The sequence below is a fragment of the Acartia tonsa genome, chromosome 12 (genome assembly GCF_053477335.1).
Source record: "Acartia tonsa isolate MP-2025a chromosome 12, ASM5347733v1, whole genome shotgun sequence".
Taxonomy (NCBI): domain Eukaryota; kingdom Metazoa; phylum Arthropoda; class Copepoda; order Calanoida; family Acartiidae; genus Acartia; species Acartia tonsa.
The window spans coordinates 6203424-6230701 of NC_137271.1; the positions used below are offsets into that span (position 1 = coordinate 6203424).

At 32.2% G+C, this 27278-nt stretch overlaps 1 protein-coding gene across 1 annotated transcript in view; it reads right to left on the reverse strand.

Moving 5' to 3' along the window:
• Window positions 1–27061, reverse strand: part of LOC145333519 (uncharacterized) — a 109106-nt gene extending 82045 nt beyond the window's left edge. The window contains exons 1-4 of the mRNA XM_080178678.1: window positions 26980–27061; window positions 11158–11395; window positions 10090–10234; window positions 9447–9538 (exon numbers count right to left, since the gene is read on the reverse strand). Coding sequence (XP_080034804.1) covers window positions 9447–9538; window positions 10090–10234; window positions 11158–11345 — 425 coding nt within the window. The 5' untranslated portion in view covers window positions 11346–11395; window positions 26980–27061. The remainder of the gene's footprint in view (window positions 1–9446; window positions 9539–10089; window positions 10235–11157; window positions 11396–26979) is intronic.
• Window positions 27062–27278: the final 217 nt, after the last annotated feature.

Sequence of the window (27278 nt, forward strand, 5' to 3'; positions counted from 1 at the left end):
CTCTATTCTTTTAATTCAATGATTAGAAACACTTTTTATTTGGAAAAAAGGGATGGGGGGGAGGGTGGTTTGTTCACAAAAAGTTAAAGGAATATTAGCCAAAAATTTGTTAAAAGCAGAGGAAATATGTACAATAACAGAGCTTACAAAAACGGGAAATGATCTATAAGCAAGGATAAAAACTTGCATAAGTTGCTGCAGTAATAAGTCTCATATATTTTTCCATACAATTTAATAATTTTAATCGATAATTTAGTATGTAGCTGATATATTTAAATGGTAGTATTTGATTAACCAAATATAACAGACATGTTTGTGATATAGGATATCGCTAACCACTGGATGGGGGCAGGGGGAGTTAATATTCACCCCTTCCTCAAATATTGCCTGTCCCTTTTCCCTGGCGTTAAAATGCAGGCACGTTTATAATCTTTGTAAAGAAGACAAAACGGCGTTTAAAACAATAGATCTTACAGTGCATAGTGTCTCTACAATTAATTTGGTTTGAAACAATAGATCTTACAGTGCATAGTGTCTCTACAATTAATTTGGTTTGAAACAATAGATCTTACAGTGCATAGTGTCTCTACAATTAATTTGGTTTCAAACAATAGATCTTACATTGCATAGTGTCTCTACAATTAATTTGGTTTGAAACAATAGATCTTACAGTGCATAGTGTCTCTACAATTAATTTGAAACAATAGATCTTACAGTACATAGTGTCTATACAATTAATTTGGTTTGAAACAATAGATCTTACAGTGCATAGTGTCTCTACAATTACTTTGGTTTGAAACAATAGATCTTTCAGTGCATAGTGTCTCTACAATTAGTTTGAAACAATAGATCTTACAGTGCATAGTGTCTCTACAATTAGTTTGAAACAATAGATCTTACAGTGCATAGTGTCTCTACAATTAGTTTGAAACAATAGATCTTACAGTGCATAGTGTCTCTACAATTAGTTTGAAACAATAGATCTTACAGTGCATAGTGTCTCTACAATTAGTTTGAAACAATAGATCTTACAGTGCATAGTGTCTCTACAATTAGTTTGAAACAATAGATCTTACAGTGCATAGTGTCTCTACAATTAGTTTGAAACAATAGATCTTACAGTGCATAGTGTCTCTACAATTAGTTTGAAACAATAGATCTTACAGTGCATAGTGTCTCTACAATTAGTTTGAAACAATAGATCTTACAGTGCATAGTGTCTCTACAATTAGTTTGAAACAATAGATCTTACAGTGCATAGTGTCTCTACAAGTAATTTGGTTTGAAACAATAGATCTTACAGTGCATAGTGTCTCTACAATTAATTTGGTTTGAAACAATAGATCTTACAGTGCATAGTGTCTCTACAATTAATTTGGTTCCCGGCTTTTCTATATCAGAGCTGGATCTTTAAATCGTTTTAGTGGTGAGCCAGATCGGGGTGGGCCGGAGAAGTGAGCCAGATCGGGGTGAGTCAGGTTGGTTCGACTCACATCGATATGGCTCACCACTAAATGATTTAAAGATCCAGCTCAGATATAAGGTATAACCAAGAAGTGAAATAAATCTTAAATAATATTTGGGGGGCAAATGGAGAGGTCATCAATTTTACGATATGTTGCCCACCAACGACAGCTAATAACCACGTGATATTTTCCGAATTAATTAAGGCACTACATTTCAGTGGTATGTTTTCTATAAATAGCAAAAAGCCATCTCATGAAATTCTATCCTATTATATAAATTAGTGGGTTTTTTCGTTTCATCGATTAAGTTCTCATTTTAGTAGATCCTCTCATGGATCCTAGGATTATTTTAGGATATTTTAGGTTAAGCCTTTGGATGGTTTAATGCTATTTTTGTGTCTATTTTCTATCCCTTTAAATAATAACCTCAATATGCTCACATGTACAGCAACTTGATTTCTTAAAAAGTACAACCTCATTTGCAAAAACTTCACGAAAAATCCTTGCTTCTTTATACAAAAGGTTTTGTTTTGAATTTTTATGTACTAGTTTGGGGACAAATTCAAGACATCTTTGAAATATTTCCAAAGTCTTTGTACTAGCACAAGAATAAAAATGGACACATTTTCTTTTTTTGGTGAGTGTAGTGCCAAATCTCTCCCAATGTTAAAGCGCCTTTTATAAAGACAAACCCCAAACTGTCACATATGACGTCACAGGAATCGTCTTGCTCAAAACTGTCGCCTTTTACATTTAGCTAATTAAAGTGTTGCTTTTATCACAATATGACTTTTTAGTATTAGAATAGCGATGAATTTGACTTCTATCAAATCTCTGTAAGTCGAAAATATAATATGAATTAGCTCTTAGCATAGACGTCCAAGGGGGGGGGGGTAATGGGGCGATTACCCCCCCCCCCCCCCAAACGATTTTGGGGGTGCCGTAGGTAAATTTACCCCTGCCAACAGATTTCAGGGGGGTAATTACCCCCCCCCCCCCAGCAAATTTTAACCCCGGGGTAAAAATTTTGGGGGGGGCAAAAAAAATTTGCGGCGCGCTTCGCGCGCCATTTAAAACGAATTACCCACCCCTTAAAAAAAATTTTACCCCCCCCAAAAAATAAAGCTTGGACGCCCCTGGCTCTTAGAACAGCATGTAGTTCTTATGACATTTATAAACACTTTTAAAAGTCTATGTAGTCGACAATAAAACATGTCAACATGGATAAAGGGGGGATAGAGAGCAAAGGGGTGAATTCTGATTTAATGTGGGTATCAGAGCCCCATAGGGGTAAAATATATCAAAATAATTAACAAATTAACAACTTATTAGGGATTCAAAACATCAATAGGGGGTTGTCATAAGTGGTACACTTTCTAATCATGGTATTCTAACCTAAAAATTGTTTTGAAGGCCCTAAAAAACATTTAAGGCCACGAACATTTTTGAAATGACAAATTAAAAGATTTGTTGTTGGAATATTTAACAAGGTGCCGTTCTAAACATAGACCAGCTTTTTAAAAAGAATATATCCCGTCCCTTTTTATTAGATTTCACAAAATTGGTCAGTTAAGCACTGATCTTTCCCCTCCTTACTGAATAAATAAGTTGTATAACCTAACCATACATGACTTATTGTAATGAACCAAGAAACAAATGCAAAACTAGACTTAGGGGGGGGGGGGAACATTGCTGAAGCCTATTTATTTTGCTCCTAACATACAAACCTAAACTGTCACAATGTGATCAATTATTTGAAGGAAATGGTTTACTTATAATATTCATCTTATATTTACGTGGACTTGAAAGGTTTTACCCCACCAAAAAAAATTGGGGGAAAAATATGTGTATAAGATTTTTTCCCTACCCCCATTGAAATTAGAGCCCCCTAGTTTTTTGAAGGTGGTACAGGCACCCCTTTAATCTTTTTAAAAACACCCCTCCTCCACAAATTATTCTCTATTTAGAGGGCTCTTGAAATCATAACACACAACAAATTCTAAACCGATAGGTAAGATTTAAAATTTTTATTCATTAAAATTATGAGGTTAAACTGGGCCTATAAATCATACGAGCACAAAATGACTGCGCATTAAAGCATTCATTGTAAATTCTCCACACAAATTAAGAACAATTTCAAGATTGGTGATGCCTCTACTAGGTGTCCCAGTAAACTCGTCAAAAAAATTAGTAGCGATGCTACTTTGTCTGTCCATCCGTCTGTTAAGTCAGTCAGTAATGCTATGAGGGAAATTTAAATTTCTCGACTGACATTGAAGATAGACAGCTGAAATTTTAGTGAAGATTACAGTGACACATTGACATCTAATCTATACATTGCTTTTTTCGTCTGTCTGTGGGTCATGTTTCATTTCTCTTTTATTTATTTTCTCTCTTTTTTCCAATGTTATGAGAACTGAACATCTGCTTTATAACTCACTTTGTCCGTTTGTGACCAGCTACCTTGTTTCAAATACATTTGATTGTCTTCATCAAACCTTTAAAACCCCTAACAAAACTTGGACGTCTTTGAATCGGTTTCCTTACATCTTCTTTTAATACAAAAACTAACATGTACAGACCAGTACACATACACACGCTTGTAGAAGTTGTTATGATAAATTGCTTATTATTGTATAAAAGTAAAAGCAAAGAGGTGACATGAGCTATACGTAACTGTGCGGAGGCCCTGTCCATATTTTGCATTGGGTCTTTGAAATCAGCTAATATAACAGCAGAGTCCCTACACTAGGACAGAAAGAAACTTGATAGCAGACGAAAAGGGTATCCACCACTTAGGACATTTAGTTGTATGAATTCTACATCATTTATTAATCGACCTTATAATTCACAAGCGAATGATATTAATTTTTTTAATCAACGATGAGCTAGGAATTGAGGGGGTATTGGACTGTAAATTATTATGGTTTTCTACTATTTTTCGCGGATTTGTTGGAAATACGCGCGTTTTCCACATTTCGTCCTAAATCACTCATGAAAAGGTGTTTAATCAATTCCACCAATTTACTATATATAAATAAAATTTCATCAATTTAAAAAAGACACATGATTTGTAAAATTAAATAAGTCAATTTCTTTTACTTTCTTAGTAAGAACGACGATTTTTGACTGATTTACGGACATTACCTATTAATAGATAAGTCGAGTTGCAAAATATTAATTAAAAAAAAAATGGCGATTTCCCTAAAAGTACCTAGTTGAGTACAAAAACCATCTACTTAATATTTGAGATAAATTAATAATAAGGAGGTGTTGTATTTCTTTGTTATGTTAGGTTATGTTTTGTTATATTGGATACTAGGTAGTCCCGTAGGTATAGGCTCCAATGGGCTATTGCTCCGCTCAGAGGTTAAGCAGGGAAAAATCCCTCCATCCCCCCCCCCCCATTTTATTTGTTATTTTTAAAAATAAAAGGGATTTCTATGCTCCATAAGCACTTTGAGTGAAACTGTAAATGTATTTTAGAAAACGAATGATATTCGCTGGATTAGAACCTGTTCTTAGCCATACCGAAAAATCATGTATAGTAATAATATTTTAATATCCGCGGAAAACTATCTATAGCACAAATGCGATAAATAACTATTATATGGCTAAAATAAAATTTTGCGTGATTTGATAAAAAAAAAGGTAAAGAACCCCCTGGTGAGAAAATAGCCATCAACACATTATCACACGGTCTATTAAATTTTGATTTATGGATCCCCCAAAAAACTTATTTTGTTTTGTTTCTACTATTTAGTGCCCTTTTCAATTCTTATTTATTATTAGTTATTTATTAGACATTTTTACGCGTATATTAAAATGAAAATTTATAAGATTTATACCAGTTTTGTTAGCCCCGAGGGGTCAAGTTAAGATTCGTTAAAAAATGTCTTTCATACGATGCTATACATGATTTTTCAGTATGGATGAGAACCAGTTCTGATCCAACGGATATCAATTGGTTTCGAAGCCATGCTGGAAAATGATTTACTATCCACTTCCAAAAGGAAACTTCTGGGGCTAATTCCTTATTTATTCGTTCCCGAGGGTCTAAAAGGCTCGATCTAACAAAACAGGGACCAATTCTTCAACTTTTTTATTTCAGTTTTCGCCAAAATGGAATATCAATGACTAATGATTTACCATCCACTCCCAAAAGGAAAATTCTGGGACTAATTCCATATTTATTGGTCACGAGGGTCCTGAGCCAACAAAAAAGGAACCAATTCCATGAGTTTTTTTTCCTTCATTTTCCTTTAAAAATACTGGAATGCATTAACTATGTTAAAAATAAATTTTTAATGCCATTTTAAGATCTTTAGCTTCAAAAGACAGAAAAGAAACAATGCATTTACACATGGTCTTTTATATACGAGAAATAGATCCCTAAAAATTTATATACTATTCTCATTTTTCGCCTTTTGTGCCTTTTTAAAAGCGAAGCTTTTCTATAATTAGGGTCGGTCCGTACGTCCGTCCGTCCGTCCGTACATCCGTCCGTCCGAGATAGATAGCTTTTATTCGTTAATTTAGGCAGGTTAGAATTGTCCTATTGATTTCAAACTTTGCATGATGATTCCTGTAGTAGTTAGGTACGATTTAGAAAGCGTAGCAACTCTATAATCATTACCAAAATGTCCGTACGTCCATTTTAAACATGTTGATTTTTCTACTTTTTTAACAACAAATTTTTATGTGATCTAATCATCCGTTTGATCTGATTTTTGGTATATTGATTCCTGGGACAACAAAGTACAATATTATAAGCGAAGCAACTCTATAATCAAGTCCTAAAAATGTAAGTATGTCCATAAACATTATCCTGTACCAAGCAGTTTTTCAACAAATTTACTTACAATTTTGCTTCGACTCTTTCGATACTTTTATATTCTGATTATTCAGTTCAGACACTATACAAGTGTTAATGTCCGTTTGTCCTACCGTTTCAGTGCTTCGCTTTTATGGATGTTGTCATCCTTGTTACATATATGATTAAATTTTTCGATGCCACTAATGAAAAAGAATCAGAAAAAATGGATTGTTTTACTAAAATAACAACTTTCTTTAGTAAGTATTTGAAACGTTTGGACACTCAACTTAAAGACCAAACAAATCAAAATTCAATAAAAGTCTCCAAAGTTTTCAGGCCAATGAATAATAAAACTTCTTTATAAACTTTGGGGAGTAGTGTAATAAACAGTCCAATGTCCTCTCCCCCTCCATGCTTTGATCCCTACCAAAACTGGGATTGAATTATGATAATATTTGGAATAAATCAACCGAAATCGGCTTTTAATTGATCTCCATTCAAACCATAATGCCCAGGACGTTTTCACAAAAAGGGTAAAAATATTATTTTAAAAATTAGCTAATTTGTGTTTTAGTGGTGAAGATACTCTGTAAATGAAAATTGATTGTCAATTCTTTGTTTAAGGACTAAATTTATTTTTTTAAATTGAACTAATAAGTTTTTTTAATATTCTTTAAAAATCTTTGTTGTTAGTAACTAAAGACACTTAATAGCCTTAAACCTGCCTTAAAATGATAAAAATTGTGTAAAATTCGATATACTGGCCCGTGTTAGAAAAGACTAACACTCACAGTCATACATACACCCAACTACTTGCAAGTACAATGTTATGCTAGAAAGAAAGAACACCCATAATGTTTAGATTAAGAAGTTCCAAGCAGTGTGAATCAAATGTTATGCAATTAAAAGGGCATTCCAGTACTTTGGTAAATATATACCTTACATAAAAAGTACTTTAATGTTCGTGTGTTTGTTAGTATGTTGCTTAAAATCTCGAAAATATGTATTTTTTTCGAAGGTTTTTTTGAACCTAGTAAAAGTGTCTGACTCTGATTATGACGTAAAAAAATAGCCAATGAGAGGCCACTATAATTTTTACCATTGGTCAATTACAGTGTATACTGGCCTCTCATTGGCTCATTTTTTACGTCATAATCAGAGTCAGACACTTTTACTAGGTTTGGTTTTTTGTGCTATAATATTTAATAGTAGATGCGCCCCCAGAATATATTTGTTTTCGAAATGGTGGGGTAAGGCAGAAAAATAGCCTAAAACTAACACAGAATCTTTATAGAGCTTCCCTAAAATGGTGGACCTAATCGGTTCAGTAGTTGGCAAAATCCTAAACTATAAACCTTAGTATTATATGTAATAGAAGGTTGTTTAAGAGATGTCTGTCAAATAAGAGATCTGAAACGGCTAGACCCAATGAGAAATAGAAGAAAGAAAAATTATAAAGTTTCTCTTTAATATAAAATGTACCAGATGTACTATTCTATGTATACATTAAGCATAAGGAATCTTCTTAATATATAAATCAGTGATATACATGAATATCGTTCTAATACCATATATAGTTTGGACTATGACATAATGATGTTTAGATGCAAAAGTATGCCCCTACAATCATAAAATGGACATAAAAGCGCCCTCAGTGTATAGGGGCTTTTTATTCAAAAGGGAACAAGGACAGAAAATAGCCTATAAAACCATTCTAAGTCATACATCTAAAAACAAAATAGCTGAAAACCGTCAAGGCACCTATGTGCAGTTCTTAAAATTGAGAACTCAATCGGTTCAGTAATTATGGGACTCTCATAAGCAGGGCCCAAAAATATTGCAATATGTAATATATACAGAAATATGTCAAGATTTTGATTAATCAACCATGCATTATATTATCTAATTCACTTAAATAATGTTTATTTCAAATTTATATCTGCTCTATATCCATATGATACAGTATCTGTGTGTGTGTGTACCGAAAGATTTCACTAACCACTGAACCAATATGGTTCTCCTTTACAATGTAGCTTCTCATAGGTCCTGGGATGGTTTATAACTATGGGACCCTCCCAAGAGAAATCGCCTCACTGTGGCTAGAATTAAATCAAGACAAAAGTAAGTGCCGAGCCCTGGGACCTATGCATGGTAAGTGCCGAGCCCTGGGACCTATGCATGGTGAAAATAGACATAAAACCATGATGATTCCAGGTAAAACCAAAATATTTCAGCGGGGGCTTTTTGAGAAAATTATATTTGAAAATTTCAAGTTCAATTTTCACCCCCTAGGAGTTGCCGCATAATCATGACAAGAAAAGCAAATATTATTTATTTTCAATTTTATACAACTTTGCTTTTATAAAGTTCTTCATAAAACCACTCCTGAAGGGAGTTAATAAATGGCCATTTTTATCACTTGCTTTGCAAAGGTCACGAAAATTCAGCCTAAAATAAATCATATATATAGAGGTTTTAAGAAGAACTTCATAAAAGCAAAGTTGTTGAAAATTTACAATAAATAATATTTGCTTTTCTTGACATGATTATGCGGCAACTCCAAGGGGGTGAAAATTTAACTTGAAATTTTCAAATCTAATTTTCTCAAAAAGCCCCCGCTGAAATATTTTGTTTTTACCTGGAATCATCATGGTTTTAAATCTATTTTCACCATACATAGGTCCCAGGGCTCGGCACTTACTTTTGTCTTGATTTAATTCTAGCCCACAGTGGCCTAAATCGCCTCTCCAAAAAAAATTGTTATATTGTTGAATTGAACCCCCTCCCCCTCAAGTAACCCTGCAGGCCTCTAGGTGGTGTAACCGCTAGTAATACATATGACATAGTTAAAGAATGTGAGGGGGTTGGAGATTTGTGGAGAATAAGTAATTTAAAATCAAGAATAGTAAAAAGGCTTAAACAGCTACAAAAATGTATGAGAACATTGATCTAGGTAATTATTTTTAAAGACGTTCGCTCATTTGTTGACTAAAAAATTTTGTCACTTGATTGATTCGATCAAACTAGCGCGCAATACCTAAACAATTCAACCAATGATTTTAATTTACAGAAGGGTCAATTTCACCAATCCTTATTGAGAATGTACATCAATGTACCATACATTTTCTTATCCCTTAAGATCCCTGAATGGTATTAAATCCTACCTGATTTTTCTGATTCTAAATTCAGCATCACTGTTTCTATCACTCTCACTGTTGGTATCTGAAGCTTCATGCACCTCTATACTGTCATGAATCTACACAAAATATTAAATCATTAAAAAAATACAAGAAAATATTATGACCGGGGGAAAATTATCGTCAATTAAGGTTGCGAAAATGGACATCATTTATTGGTCAGTTCGTTCATCCAGTAGGAAATGAGGGGATATGATAAAGAGGAGTTGATGAGGAGCATCGTTATTTTAGCCAGCTACGAGTTTCACTTTATTAGAGTATTATTTATTCTGATAAAAAAGGATGACAACATCTATAAGTAGCAAAGCACAATGAAATCATGGATGGACAAACGGAAAAATGAGTTTTAAAGCAGGTGTTCAATGGTCATCAAAAAAGAGAAGAAAAATATGTGATTATTTAAAATTATAAAATCAAGAAACCTTTCAAAAAATGTATTTTGAAGCATAACCGACAAACCTATTAGAGCTTCACTGTAAAGGATAACCACATCGGTTCAGCGGTTAAACAAACAAACACACACACACACACACACACACACATACAGATAGACATCCTGTTACTTTTTAAAGTAGTAGTATAATAAAAGCAAAGCAGCTATATAACTAACCTTAACATGTTTGCCGCCACTGTTAACCGCCACTACAGGGACACTTGTTGTCTTTTTGATAGCTCCATCATTGTTTATACTAGTAGTAGTAGTTGCATTTTCATGTATAGCTTTACTTACACTTGGGTTATTACCAGATGTATCACTATATCATTTAGGTGATTATAATAATATACAACAAATATTATAAATGGATAACAAATAAACTAAAGTATCTTAATAGGGAGGGAGGGGACATTGAGCTGTTTATTATACTAGTTCCCTAAGTTTTAGTTTTATTATCGTTTTCTTATTTATTGGATTTACAACTTTGGGACTCTTATTGAATTTGATTGGTTAGTTTCAAACTAATAGAGTTTAAACTTTTGAATCAATTATATTGATATAAATAAAGAGATAATTATGTGTATCATCATTAAGGATGTATATAAATTTTTATGCCATTGGCGTGTCCCTTAAGATCCCTGATCTAAATGTATGTATGCGTTTCTTGTAGGAAATATAAACCACTGAACCCTGAACCTTTTATCATATTTTGATTTTATTGTTGTAAAGTATTTAACAAATATTTTAAAGAACGTTTCCTAACTTTTTTTTGATTTTTAAAGAAATAGCTAGTCCGTGTTTTTAGTAAGTAGTAGATGTAAAATGATCCATAGAATTCAAATGTTCAATCGTTTTTTTATAGACCTCTTATTTTTGAAATAATTTAAGTTTTTGAAAAATAGGAATTGGTTTTAAGGTACTAAAACGCAACAAAAAAGAAGAAAATTGTCATTATGAACAAAAATAGTAAGTTTTTTTTATAAGCAAGTTGCCTTTTTTATCGACTAAAAAACTTTTTGTACTTTTATTGATTGTCAAAACTTTTCTATCAAACATGTTAATCTATTTAAGGGTAATTTTGTTTATCATTATTGTGGTATATCAATGTATTGTTCATTGTTTCATCCCATGTATATTTCCCAAAAGAATTACCAGCAACCAAAGGCAAAAAAGGACAAGCAACCAATAACAATGCAAAAAAAAGCAAAAGTTTTTATTTATTTTGTTGTATCGTATAAGCACCTATAATCTGGCAACTTTCTGCCAACAATCACTTTATCACCGATAGTATTATCACTATGTTTATCACTGCCTTTACCATCACTAGCATTTTCGCATGTATCATTTCTGTCATACGAGTAGTGGACCAGCGGCCGTCCTGGGGGCGTGGGATCACTGGTAAACCCGCTGGAAACACTGGTACCCGACATGGCTGAGTCCAAGGAGGGGTTGGCTGTTAGCTGGGGTGGGGGTTCATCATCTGAAGAAGAAAAAATATATGATTAACTAAAGAAAAACCGAAAAGAACGAGAGAGAATGGAATGTGTATTACAATAGTCCCTAAAGTCCTATAACAACGTTTTCTTATTCGTTGGCTTAATAACTTTAAGGACTTAAGTGAATTTTGATTGGTTGGTGCTTTATGTTGTGTGTTCAAAAGTTTTAACCACTAATCTTAATCAACAGAATGGGTAATTGTGTATATCATTATTAGAAATGTACATTAATTTATCGGCCATTGTCTTATCATTGTTTTATTCATCCTATTGATTTCAAACTTATGATTTTAGTAACAGAAGGCGTAGCAACTCTAGACTAAATATAGCTAAATAAAGAAAGTCAGTATGTCCAAATCAAACATCAATCACGTGATTTTTGGAGCATTGATTCCTGAGACGTTTTAGTATACTGTTTAAAACGAAGCATTTCTTTAGTCAAGTCTTTAAAATGTAAGCATGTCTATAGTAAGCTTACTGTATTTTGTATTTTTATTTAAACTTCTAAATTAAATATAGAATTGTAACTCTATGTTTGTTTAATTGTTATTGGTCGTATGTCTGACTTTCTAATTAGTTAAGCTTTGTATTTATGGATGATGTCATCCTTGTATAAATTAAAAGTTAATAACCAGCTGTTCAAGATTCACTGAGTAACTGATAATTTCTTTATAGCTCTACAAATATTGAGAAAAAAGTTATTAGCTATAGATATACAAGTTAGAGAGAGAGAGAGAGAGAGAGAGAGAGAGAGAGAGAGAGAGAGAGAGAGAGAGAGAGAGAGAGAGAGAGAGAGAGAGAGAGAGACGGAGAGAGAGAGAGAAAGAAAGAGAGAGAGAGAGAGAGAGAGAGGGGGAGAGGGAGAGGGAGAGAGAGAGAGAGAGAGAGAGAGAGAGAGAGAGAGAGAGAGAGAGAGAGAGAGAGAGAGAGAGAGAGAGATAGAGAGATATGTATATATAAATATATATATATATATATATATAGAGAGAGAGAGAGAGAGAGAGGAAAGAATATACAAAATGAACAAAATCAAAAGAAAATAAAAAAAATTGAGATTAGATAAAAGGAATGTTAAAGAGATGAGAAAAATAAAATGTATGTCTTGAAAAAGTAAACACGAAGTAAAGAGGAAATTAATGAAATAATATTTCACCATCTATTTAAAACTTCATGATCTAATAGCTTAATTAAAACAAGATAAGGTATTTGTGTAAATATTAATAAATCAGTCAAAGTATAGAGGCATTAATATTTCTATATAAAAGAGTTTAATTAGAGTGCTAGAATCGTCCATTTATGACAGAGCTACTCCAGAATACTAACAATATAGAAACCAACAGTAATATTTCCATAATAGCTTTTAATTAGAGTGCTAGAATCGTCCATCTATGACATATCTACTCAAGAATACCAACAATATAGAAACCAACAGTAATATTTCTATAATAGAGTTTTAATTAGAGTGCTAGAATTGTCCATTTATTACATAGCTACTCAAGAATGCCCAACAATATAGAAACCAACAGTAATATTTCCATATTTCAATATTAGAATGCTAGAATCGTCTTATTCATTTATGACATAGAAAACAACAGTAATCCTATTTTAAAGGAATAAGATTTATTCATTTGTCTGATAAGGTCTCGCTTAACGCTTACCTCTAAACTAAGCTTTTTATGGTTCTAGGCTATTTTATTTAAATTCCAGTGTAGGGATGGTTTTAGCCTATTATTATGTTCCCTTCCATCCATCCAAATTAAGATCCCTAGATGCTATGGGCGCAAACGCTAGTATATTATAAAGAATCATTATAGTAGATTATACACGATGATATATTTACAGTTAAGACTTTTCATATGTTATTTTATTGTTTGCCATTGTGAAATCATTCAAGTACATTTTGTTTGATAGATTTATTAATATTATGAGAGATAGTGAGAGAGAGAGGAGAGAGAGAGAGAGAGAGAGAGAGAGAGAGAGAGAGAGAGAGAGAGAGAGAGAGAGAGGAGAGAGAGGAGAGAGAAAGAGAGAGAGAGAGAGAGAGAGAGAGAGAGAGAGAGAGAGGAGAGAGAGGAGAGAGAGAGAGAGAGAGAGAGAGAGAGAGAGAGAGAGAGAGAGAGAGAGAGAGAGAGAGAGAGAGAGAGAGAGAGAGAGAGAGAGAGAGAGAGAGAGATTGAAAGATATTAGAAAAGAAGATAAATATTGCTTAAAATATTAGCTTGAATTGGTTAGATAGATAAATACGGAAAATATGAAAAAAGATAATTTATGTCCGAATTTAAATTTATGAGGCATCAACTGCTATTTAACATATATCATGGTTAGATAGATAGATATTTTGGAGGATATTAAGATAGAGAGCTAGTTAGGTAGCATCTTGTCTGAGTTTGAAATTTGTATAGAATTCAATCAATTACTGTTAAAGGTTCAGATTTTGAATTAGATAGATAAAAAAAGATACATTTGAGGATATCAAGATAGATAGAAAGGATAGCAAATAGCAAATAGACAGATAGCTAGCCAGCATGTCCGAGTTTAAAATAAAGCATCAACTACTTTTTAAAAGTTAAGATATTTCATTGGATAGGCAGATAGATACATGGTATGATTTAAAGATAGCTAGATAGAAGATAAATATCAAATAGCAAAATAGACAGATAGCTAGCCAGCATGTCCGAGTTTAAAATGAAGCATCAAACTATTTCTGGTTAAAAGTTCCAATATAGATAAAAAGATATTTTGTAGGGCTTAAAGATAGATAGCAGGATAGCAAAATAGATAGATAGCTAGTCAGCATGTCCGAGTTAAATGAAGCATCAACTACTTTTTAAAAGTTAAGATATTTCATTGGAACGGTAGATAGATACATCGTATGATTTAAAGATAGCTAGCAGGATAGCAAAATAAACAGATAGCTAGCCATCATGTCCGAGATTAAAATGAAGCATCAACTACATATTAAAAGTTCAGATATTACATTGGATAGGTAGATAGATATATTGTAGGACTTAAAGATAGATAGTAGGATAGCAAAATAGACAGATATCTTGCCAGTTTGTCCAAGTTTAAAATGAAGCATTAACTACTTTTTAAAAGTTAAGATATTTCTTTGGATAGGCAGATAGATACATGGTATGATTTAAAGATAGCTAGATAGAAAGATAGATAGCAGGATAGCAAGATAGACAGATAGCTACCCAGCATGTCCGAGTTTAAAATGAAGCATCAACTACTACTGGTTAAAAGTACATAATTTTTTCATTTGCATGCATGTAAAATTTTAAATAATCACATAGAGTAATATTAAAGAGGAATATTCAATTCAGGAGATTGCTCTGTGAAGAAAATAATTTCCATAGCTGCTAAATAAGATAGTCTATAAAAATTTCTTGGGATGGTTATAAATAAAGCATCTAATATGAAGCTTTTTTTGTACCTAGAAAAAATTACGTCATATTGACCTACCATTAGTCATTTAAAATGTATTCTGGCTTGTCATTGGTAATTTAGTCTGTGTATTGGCCTATCATTGGTCATTTGTATTGTATGAGGTAATTTTTATAGGCACTATAAAGAGCTTCATCTAATCTAAAACCATAAAGCGAAGAATAAAAGAAAAAAGGTTATTTACTGAGTTGCTACTTAAGATATCTATCTGGAATTACTTTTGGTCCATCTAAACTTGCTTTCGGTCATTTTGCTTGTCTATTATTACTCTTAAATTATTTCTCTTTGATACCCCTCTCAACTTACTGAAAGGTTAGAAGTAAAATATGTCTGATTTTTTTAAAACAACAAAAAAATATTAGCTAATTTTTAGACAATGTTCGACAGTTATAAATTTGTGTTTTGTTCTTGTCACTTAGTTTAAATAGAATACCCAAAAACACAAATTAATTTCGATAAAATTGCGCCAATAAGAAAAGTAAAAAACGAAATATAAGATGTTCATAAAAGGAAAAATAAAACCTTGAGAATAGTTATTTATCGTGTTGTATTATAAACAGTTTTCCGCTGATACAAAAATATACAATTATAAGATTAAATCTAGTTTTGTTAGCCCTGAGATGCCGAAGTCTAACAAAACAGGTTTTAATTTTATGATTATACATTTTTATATTCGCAGAAAACTGGATGTACTACGATACAATACATGATTTTTCAGTATGGCCCAGAACCGGTTCTAATCCAGCGTATATTAATCGGTTTCGAAGCCATACTGGAATAGTTATTTCTCGCATCGTATTATAAACGGCTTTCCGCGGATATAGAAAGTACAATTATGAGATTAAAACTAGTTTTTTTAGCCCCGAGGTGCCGAAGGCGCCGGCTAAAAAAACTGGTTTTAATCTTATGATTGTATATTTCTATATTCGTAGAAAGCTGGATAAAATACGATGCTAGACATAGTTTTTTCGTATGGATGAGAACCGGTTCCTATCCACCGGATTCGAATGAATACGAGAAATATCTTTAAAATTTTGTTGCTTATTTCCATAATACATTTTTAGGATTAATGTAGAAACACAAACATAAAAAGAAGATTCTCCTCGCTGCAATGCTTACAAAAAAATACACACACACACTGTGTCATAAAAAAAACAATTTTGGGAAAAGAAAATTTAATTTATTTCAAATCCAAGATTCCACCACATTTCCTTACTCGTTAACCCCAGTAAAGCTACGAAACAGATGAACTACGCTCTGAGCCTTGCTAAAAAAATCATGTATCGTATAATAATAATACTATAATGATAATAAAATAAAAGTCAAAAAGTTAAAATTTTGTGTAAAATTTAATTTATTAAATATTTTTGCACAATAATTATCCAGCTGGCCCCTAGTGCACAGTGCATGAATTTAAATAACCATAAAGTTCTCAATTTTTATTCTTCTGCTTATCAGATGAAATTTTCATAAATATGCATCTAACATAGTGTTCGAAGCGAAGCTTTTCTTCTACACTTATGATGTGTATTCCGTCCGTCTATCTGCGGAACGGTTAGCATGAAATTAGAATCGTCCTTATGATTCAAAACATGGTTTGACAATTCCTGCAGTAACAAGGTACTCTAAAAGTTCTTTATATTTTGAAAAGAAAAAGCAATTCTTTACATATTTGTTAATTTGTGTTATAAGTAAATGCTGTGCATTTATTATTGTTAACGTCCATGTTTCTTTACATAGAGTAGGGCACATAGACGTCCAAGGGGGGGGGGTAATGGGGCGAATACCCCCCCCCCAATTTTTTATTCATTTTACCCCTTCCCCCAAAAATTTTACCCCGGGGGTAAATTTTGGGGGGGGTAAACAAATTTTACCCCTGCCAACAGATTTCAAGGGGGGTAATTACCCCCCCAAGCAAATTTTACCCCTGGGGTAAAAATTTTGGGGGGGGTAAAAAAAATTTGCGGCGCGCTTCTCGCGCCATTTTACCCTCCCAGAACCGAATTACCCCCCCAAAATAAAAAGCTTGGACGCCCCTGGTAGGGCACATTTTGCCTTCATTTTCCTGCTACTTATGTATTATTGTATATTTTAATTCAACAGGTCTTAGTATGGTTTTAAGCTATTTTAAGCAACTAGATGCTAGTGGTGAAACCGCTAGCACATTTATATAAATAAAAGCAATTTAAAATTAAGTATTTGTTTTAGCATATACGTTATAAAAACTATTTTAGTGTGCTTTCATGACATTTGATTTAGAAGATATAAAAAATGAATTCAAAACAAATATAGTTATTTATCTGACGACAAATTTTCTCCTGTCAACATATCCATGTATTCTATATCCATTATTTCATTACTATTTGCATACAATTGATATAACTTCCCCTTGATAATGTAAATTTAATAATAATCAATGTCAAATGCAGTCATTAGCATGTAAATCAGCATAGCTTAATCACTCATTGTTTATTTCAGGGAAAGGTACATTGAATTTTTAAAAAAAAACATTTCATATAATTGTTAAATAGTTTAGACAAATTGAATAGTCTTTATCAGGGATCCAAAGTGATAAGACAATGGCCGATAAATTGATGTACATCCCAAATAATGATACACAAAATTATCCCTTCTGTAGACTAAAATGAGTGGTTGTAGTGGCTGCTGTAGATTACACTGGTTCCCAAAGTATTATAGCCGCTTTATGTTGTTTATTGATCAAAAAATTTGGGTACTTGGAATGAAGTTTGCTTTGCCTTATCAATTAAGATCCTTGACTTTTAAAGTATTCATTTGGTCAGTTGTAAGATTAACATTGGATATATTTTAAAGATAGACATACAGATTTTTAATTCTATTTAAGTTCTACACCAATCCCTTTTGCAAAAGAATTGGTTAGAAAATAAGAGAAGGTTTTACTATGAAATAAAACCAGCAATTTGAAACTTTTAAGTAAAAAAAATTTAAATTGGGACGGACAGACCTACCCTAAGTGTAGAAAAGCTTCACTATTAACGATTATATAAAAGCTTTGCTAAAAAATCATACAGAAAAAAAACGTATAGAACAGATTCGTACACAAAAGATAAAAAAATCCACATATGTTTTTTAAACTTCTTAATGTACCAAAAAACTTAAATTGTGGATTAGAAAAAAATAGTTGTTGTAGGAGTATGCAGGAATAAAGGCATGGGGAAAAAGAAGACAAAGAAAAAGAAAAGACTATGGTTTGCTTATGAAAAATAATTTATTTTCCCTTTTAAATAACTTTTTTAGATAACAATTTCAATTAAATTTCATCCTATTATATAAAGTTGTAAAGTTATTTTTCTGAGCATAAGATTAAAAAAACTACTGAACCAATTGAGTTCTTCAATTCAGGGAAGCTTCACATAGGTCCTATAATGGTTTTGGGCTATTTTATTTTCTGCCTCTCTATAACCTTTCAAATATAAAGTCGGTAGATGCTAGGGACGCAGCCACTTGTATACTAAAAAGCACATTCTACTTCATCAACTTTACCTCTAACTTTTAGCTTTAGAACTTATCTAAGTGTAGCTTAAAACAACTAGCCATTTTACTACAAGACCTTTTTCTTACAGTCATAAATTTCATAGCAGCAGTAGGAATCATTTTTATCGTCTCTTTTTTACAGGGACCCAAACTCACCACTTTCTCGACAGCTCACTTATCCCTATATCCCTGCTAGAAGGTTAACTAGAACCGTGTAAAAAGCTGAGGATTTTAAATTAAATTTAAATTCCTTGGAGGAGGGCTTAATTATTCACATGAGTAACTTCTTGTATAGAATAACCAGGGATATAAGGGATAAGACAAGAGATGATGAATTTATATTTAATTATTCACATGAGTAACTTCTTGTATAGAATAACCAGGGATATAAGGGATAAGACAAGAGATGATGAATTTATATTTAATTATTCACATAAGTAACTTCTTGTATAGAATAACCAGGGATATAAGGGATAAGACAAGGGATGATGAATTTATATTTAATTATTCACATGAGTAACTTCTTGTATAGAATAACCAGGGATATAAGGGATAAGACAAGAGATGATGAATTTATATTTAATTATTCACATGAGTAACTTCTTGTATAGAATAACCAGGGATATAAGGGATAAGACAAGGGATGATGAATTTATATTTAATTATTCACATGAGTAACTTCTTGTATAGAATAACCAGGGATATAAGGGATAAGACAAGGGATGATGAATTTATATTTAATTATTCACATGAGTAACTTCTTGTATAGAATAACCAGGGATATAAGGGATAAGACAAGAGATGATGAATTTATATTTAATTATTCACATGAGTAACTTCTTGTATAGAATAACCAGGGATATAAGGGATAAGACAATGTATGATGAATTAATCTTTTTCTCTTAAAGTGTAATATTAAAACTAAAACTTAATATTTTGGGGAATGTAAGGTTCTCAATTGTACCAATCCTCCCTGTAGAATAACATAAATACAACAAAAAAGAAGAATCCCTTTTTATGATGTTAGACCATCCGTAACAAATATCCCCCCTCCCCTTCCAAAAAGGTCACATTTAACTAAATATCTAGAGGGTTATAGCCTGTGTAACAAAACAACAATAAGCTTCCACCATTAATACGAAATATTTAAATCGTATTGCAATTAAAAAATAGTGATTAGTATTTAAGGTTTACATGCAAGGTTGGCTGTATAAAAGGTTTTTATAAAATTAAAAGGAAAATGTGGTATCTTATTCAAGGCCTGGAAAATTATTTATGCAAAGCACTTTCTTTAACTAGAAGGATACATCATTTCAGTGTGTCATCATTTTAGCAGAAAATAACTTTATTTAAAAATTTAAAAAGTTGATTTACACCCAGGTTAGGCTAAATTATGTTGGTTACAGGGAAGCCTCCTGGGTTTAGGACACCAAATGTACAGGCCCTGCAGGGTTAGAGCCCTAACAGGGATTAGGCATCAAGAAAAGAACTACCTATTTTCAAATGGTCCACATTATTGGTTTGAAATATTCGTTACAATAGTATTTTTTTTATTTTATCCCTATAATATATTAGCTGTATGTGACTAAAACAAAAGTCTTTATCTGCTAGAAATTCCTTTTTGAGTTTCAAACGGATTAAAGTGTTTGATTTACCATCTACGGTAACAAAACTATTGTCACAGAAAGAAAAAAACTTTGCTGACTAAAACATATCTGTATATGCAATGCTGTAAATGTAAACTTTTTTGCTGTTTTATAGTAACATATTCTTGAATGTGCATCTTTATAAAGTTAAAGAAATTCTTCTGTGTAGTTTTTATCTGCCTCTAGGCTCTCAGGGGTACAGGGATTATATAGGGTAATGAAATATTCCTATTATTATACATGATTTTTCAGTATGACTGAGATCCAGTTCTAATCCAGCAAATGTTAATCGGTGTCGAAGCCATACTGGAATAGTTATTTCTCGCATTGTATTATAAACCGCTTTCCGCGGATATAGAATGTACAATTATAAGATTAAAACTAGTTTTTTTAGCCCCAAGGTACCGAAGGCACCGGCTAAAAAAACTGGTTTTAATCTTATGATTGTACATTTCTATATTTGTAGAAAACTGGATATAATACGATGCTAGACATAGTTTTTTCGTATGGATGAGAACCGGTTCCTATCCACCGGATTCAAATGAATACGAGAAAATCTCTTATATATCTCTGATTCTTCGTAGGAGTCTTGAATGTTCTTGCATTCATTCAACCAAATCTAAATTCACCTTAATACTTAACAGCAGATAAAAAAATACAAAGATGAAAACATCCATTAAAGCGAAGCTTTAAATTTGTAAAGAAGAAAAAACGAACAACAAGTATTGTAGAGTCTCAGATCACTAAATTGTAAGTCTAAATAAAACTGAACATAAATTTCTTTCAAAATTGCGTAAATACGGGATACAGTTTAAGCCATACTTTATATGACTTGATTATAGAGGTGCCTTGCTTATAAAATTGTACCTTTTTGCCCTAGGCATCATTAGTTTCTACATCTTGATTAACTGTACAAGGAATTATCATGAAAGTTTGAAATCGATGAAAAGAGCTCAAGAGGTCGAACGTACGGACGGACCGACCCTAATTATAGAAAAGGTTCGTTGAAAAAGCAAGAATGACAACACAACCATTAGTAGCGAACCAGATCAATTAAAAACTAATTCTACAGAGTTAAATATAAAGAACATCCAAATGTATTACAGGAAAGTCTAAATAAAAAGTGTAATCTTTAAAAAATCTAAATTATAATCAAATTTGCTTTTACAAAGAATAGATATAAGAACTGAATAATGTAATAGCTAACCATTACCTAATATGACCTAAACTAACCTGGCCTAAGTAATCAACAAACAACAACAAAATCCCCCCCCCCTCCTTCCTCCTTATTTCAATTCATTTTAAAAATAGGGGAGGGGTATCAATGCTCAACAAGGTAATTATGTGAAAGCGCGGTTGGGTCACTGAATATAATTATGTGTGCATGTGACATGTTTCATGTTAAATTCACCAGTTTAACCAAATGGTCATGTTGTAGTCAATTTAAATTGACAGATTTTTCAATAATATGCAAAATTTGGAATTAAATAATAAATTAGGCATACATTTTTCAAATAAATTGAAAATGAGTAAATTGTAGTTGGTTTTTTCAATGCCTAGCCCTAATAAGTAAACAAACAAAAAAAACTACCCTTAGTATTTTCAATTTATTTCAAAAATATAAGAGGGGGGTTATTAATTCTCAACAAGGTCATTTGTGTGAAAGAGCCCACTGATTTTATAGATATTTCCAGGGATCTAAAGGGATAAGACAATGGACGAAAAATTGACGTACATCCCCAATAAGGATACATTCAGTTTCTCATCTGTAGATTAAAAGTACTGGCTAAAACGTTTGGACAATCAACTTAAGAAACCAACCAACTATTTTTTTTAAAGTACCTAAAGTTTCCAAGCCAACGAATGAGAAAATTTTATTATAATACATTAGGTACTGATTTAAATAGCATTCCAATGTCCCCTCCCTCCCTGAACATTTCCCCTCTAATTTTCCTTGTATTCTTATTTCAATTTGTGTAAATGGATTTGTTATTAATTAGATGTTGCACCAGAATTTCATGTTCTCTAACGATTACCCCCTTCGACCCCCTTTACCCCATCCTCTTCCCTCCTACTGGATGAACAAACTGACAAATAAACGAGTTCCACGTTAGCAAGCTAAATTAAGACAAAATTTCCCCAGTTATAATATTCACTCATATTCTACATGCATTTTTGTACCAAATTTATGTTGATTGATTGATAAATAAACATGCTAAAAACATCATCACAGCCACTATCATTAAAAGTTGGAGATCTAAAAAAATACAAGGGTGAAATTATTATCGCTTTAGATCAGAAAATTAAGCTTGATAACGCATCGTATTATAGACAGCTATCCGCGAATATCAAAAGGAAAAATTATGAAAGGAAAACCAGTATTGTTAGGCCCGAGGGGCCGAAGGTATGAACTAACAAATCTGGTATTAATTTTAGATTTTTTTAAAATACGATGCTACACATAATTTTTCAGTACAGCTAAGAACCGGTTATAATCCAGCGGATATTAATCGGTTTCGATGCCATACTGGAAAATAATAGTTTTAGATCCCCAACAGTCTTAACAAATTGCAAACACACAAAGTTGTAGCAAAAACAAATGACAATCACCCTACGTCTGAAATTGATGTGTGTAAGAAGTAGGCTGTGTTTGAAATATGTATTTCTACGCTGTAAAAGATCTATCTATGGTTCGAAACTTATGATATACTAGCGGTTGAGCCCCTAACATCTAATAGTCTGTATTCAAAGTTGAAGAAAAGGGTCTAGAAAAATAACTTAAAAACATCCAAAGACTTAACACTGAAAATAAAATAGCCTAAAAACATCACTGGCCCTTTGTGAACCTTTCCTATAAAAAGAGAACCCAATCGGTTCATTATTTATTGAGATCTTTAGCTTCAAACAAGAAAACTGTACTACTTTATATGATATCCTTTAGGTTATCCTTTTGAATTTTATAATTTTGTATTTATTTGAGTTTTGATAATGTATCTATTTTTATCAATATATCTACTATTTTAAACATGAGATTAAAGAATCTGCAAATAAAAAATTCAGACGCCTATCTTACATATACATAACTACTAATTTTGTATATTACAGAGACTGAAATTTAAGTTTAAAAGTACAAGGACAAATAACCTGTATAATAATTTAAAAGTTTAATTTTAGTTTAGTTTTAAAACATCTAAAATAAATCTTTTCAAGAAAAATCCATAAGTACAAAATTACCGAGACGGGAGAAATGGTATGTCATATTTATTAATAGAGAAGCTTCGTTGCAAAAAAATGAGGGTTTTTTATTTGAAAATGTATAAAAGTGTAAAAATGGATATTGCATAAAAATGGGTTTTGTGGTAATCTAAATCAGATTTGAATATGATTATAGGGTGGTGTAGTACTATGTTTTCAAGCAGGGAAATTCTACCGCAATAAAAACTTCTTTACACCTAATAGAATCAACGAAAATTTGAGAAAAATATGCTTTTAGTTAAGTAGTTACTCAATAAGTTACGACTTTCTGTATTGTTGTATTTTATGGAAAATAAAAGATTAAAACCTGTTTTGTTACCTCCGAGTGGCCGAAGGCCCAGGCTGACAAAATGGTATTTATTTTATAGCTTTTATTTTTATATTTGTGGAAAATTTTCTGTAATACAACGCTTAAAATGATTTTTCAGTACGGCCGAGAACCGGTCCTATTCCACTGGATTTGAATCGGTTTCGAAGCCATCTATCTTTCTATTTCAAGCTCAATTAGTATTAATTAAATAGTCCAGATGAATAAACCATTAACTGTATATTTGACTTTATATTTTTTAACTAAATTTATCCCATCTTACTCTGTTATAATATTGTGAATTTTAATTATATTATTATGATATAAAATTATCCTTTTTCATACCTACCATTACTGAGATATATAAAAAAATCTGTAAATTTCCCTTAGACTTAAAGTTTACCACTAACTAAAATTGTATATTAAAAATGGGCTAAATTCCATAAAATATATTTTTTTAAATCAATGTAAGACTAAATAGATTAATCGGGTATAGTCCCTTTCGTAACATTGCACCTTATGGGGCGATTCTTCGTATTTTTCACTGTAACTTTTCTCCTATTTCTAGGCCCTGTGGGGGGCTCTAACCCTGCGGGGCCAATTACCTAACCCTGTGGGGCAATCACCTCACCCAATATAACCTAACCTAACCTAAAATAACCTATAAAAAAAACATTTTAAAAATATGACGAATCGACCCTTATGGGGCGTTGTTAAGAAAGGGACTATTCCCGATTATTCTTTAAAGACTAGTTTAGGAAATTCACAAAGATCTATTATAGGTTATGTAAGATGAAGAAAGAAGAATGTCCGCAGGGATGGCACCTCGATGGATTAGGGCATCTTTCAAGGGGCTAAAAACACGCTCAAAAGTTTAATTTGGGTGGGGATTTTTTATGGTCCTGTTGAATGAATTATACAAAAAAAAATTCCGAGATACTTTTCTATAATTCTGATAAGGTTTCAGGCTATTTTCTATAGTTAAAGTTGAAATAAGAGAGGCCAAAATTGGAAGTAAAAAAAACTATTGAGGGCCAGTTCACATTTTTTACACAGTTAAATATCATAGATGTGTTTTTATCGTAATTTTTGAGCCTTACTGTGCAGTTTTTGCCATTTTTATAAATATCTTGTTGAATGTCAACCTTAGCATATAAACTAATTTAAAAACAGTTTTGTTTTGTGTTAAAAATGGGCTTATACTAGTTCGAACGTGGTGAAACATCGGTTTCGCATAAAGTAGTTTTTCTCATAACAACCTAGGATAACTAAAGCGAGCAAAACCGTCTTTTCTTTCGAAACACCAAGGTTATGAGGTTAAGTAATATCCAACAGACAATAAACTATTTGATTGCACGAGCTTTGTCTTAAGACGTCATAAAAATACGTCTAATAAGGAAGGATGATATGAAAAGTGGGAATTGAAACCCCCCAAAAAAGGATAATGGACTATTTTTATGACGTCACACATGTCACTTTTCGCTGTACCACTTTTGAGTTTTGATCCTTTTGTGGTGTTCATAGCACACCATTAAAAGTATAATGGTTGTGTGTGCGTTCATTTTCATAAATATTGGGATAGTTAAAATTCTTTATATATCAAATTTGTCGCTATAGAAAAATTCTTTAATATTAAAATACTAGCGGCGGTTACAATTTCCTCTAGGGGTATACTTGAATTTGAAAAATAGACAAATAAAATCTGCCCAGGATTACATAATACTGAAAACTCAATTGACGAGATCTTAACGGACTTACAAAAATCCTTATTATCCAAAGTATTAGGTTTGAAATAATAACTAGTTTCTTCATGTATTTTTCAAATTATGATTATAATAACATTTTATTAACGTCATATGGAGACAACTAACCATTATATGGTTGAACGGTACCTTTGTCAGCAAGTCCTAACGCATGAACTTGACATTAAGTTTGTTTATGGGCTAATGCATGTTCCCTACTATCACGTTTCCGACATGGCAGCAGTAGGGACTATTTCAATGCCCTTGGTTGTGCCATGGTTTTGTCACCTTACAAATTACTAGTGAACGTATTTTAACAGTTTTAACAAATTTTTATATGCTTTCCAATTCTCTTTGTCCCTGGCCGAGTCTAAAAGTGTCAGAACTCAATTTCAACCCAATTTGTCTCTTTTTGTTAAACAAAACTTCCAAAAATGGTGTTATATCCATAATGCAATGTAGAGGGATAGGACAATGGAATGTTTATTAATCCTCTTTCAATTAAATAAGAAATGTCCAACATTTAGCGTTTGTTAGATTATTAGAATCATTAGTAAAGATCAATTTATTTCACATATCTGTTAAAAAAAGAGATCATCGAAAAGTTAGAGAAAGAGAGATAAAAAAATAGAGATAAGTAAAGAGAGAGAGAGAGGGAAAAGGAGAGAAAGAGAAAAAGAAAGAGAGAGAGAGAGAGAGAGAGATAGAGAGAGAGAGAAAAAGAGAGAGAGAGAGAGAAAGAGAGAGAGAGAGAGAGAGAGAGAGAAAGAAAGAAAGAAAGAGAGAGAGAGAGAGAGAGAGAGAGAGAGAGAGAGAGAGAGAGAGAGAGAGAGAGAGAGAGAGAGAGAGAGAGAGAACTGATATAAAAAATAAAAAGGATAAGTGAAATGACTAATTATTAAAAAGAAAACAAGAATGACAACATCCATAAGTAGAGAAGCTCAAAAATTATGAATGGATATTGGGAAAAAATTTACTATAGAGCTTTAAAATCTAGGAATCGATCTAGCACTGCAATTAATAGACAAATGAAACTTGCTGAAAATATGTAGAATATAAACATACTCAATCCTTGAAAATTGCAGCCGTCAATCCTGAATAGGAATAGAGAAAATCACGAAAATCTAAAATTCTAAGAATCGATCTAGCACCCCAATTAATAAACAAATCTTAATGAGTTGAGAAAATTGAGAAAATTTAAAAATCTAGGAATCGATCTAGCACCCCAAATAACAGATGGATTGACAAAACAATATATAGATTAGATGGGCATATGTCATGGGAATTTTCTCTAAAAATTTCAGCCGTCTATCTTGTATAGAAGCCGAGAAAATCACGTTTCCCCCATAGCGTTGCAGACTGACTGACGGACTATAAGTGAATTATAGAGTAGCCTCGCTACTAAAAAAGGGAAAAATCAGAATGATAAATAAAGAGATATCAACGCAAGAACAGAAAAATATCGTTATGAAAAGAATAAGAAAATAGATATAAAATTGGAAAGAGAGAGGAAAAAGGAGAAAAATGTTGAGAAATAGAGAGAAAAGAGAGAAATTTTGTATTTGAAAAATTAAGCCAAATTTTAGTATTATTGATGTATGTATCAATATATTAATCAATCAACCATCTATTTGTCTATCTATCTATCTATTTCTTACCTTTTAAAGTGAATTGTTCTAAGTTTTGATGTGTTTGTGATGTATGATGATGTATTGGGGCATGATTGATGCATTTTTCAACACTGCTACACGAGGAAGGGAGATTTAATAACGAGTTTTACTTTTAAAAAACAACATTAGCCAACCAAGAAACCAAACCAACATTATACAAAAGCTTCAGGATCTGTGTTTGTGTGTCGATAATCGATAAACCGAAATGATTCTCCTTATATTTTTTTAAATGGGGGTCCGAATTCAACCCAGACTTCTCCAAATACCCTAAGAGGCCTCTAAAGTAA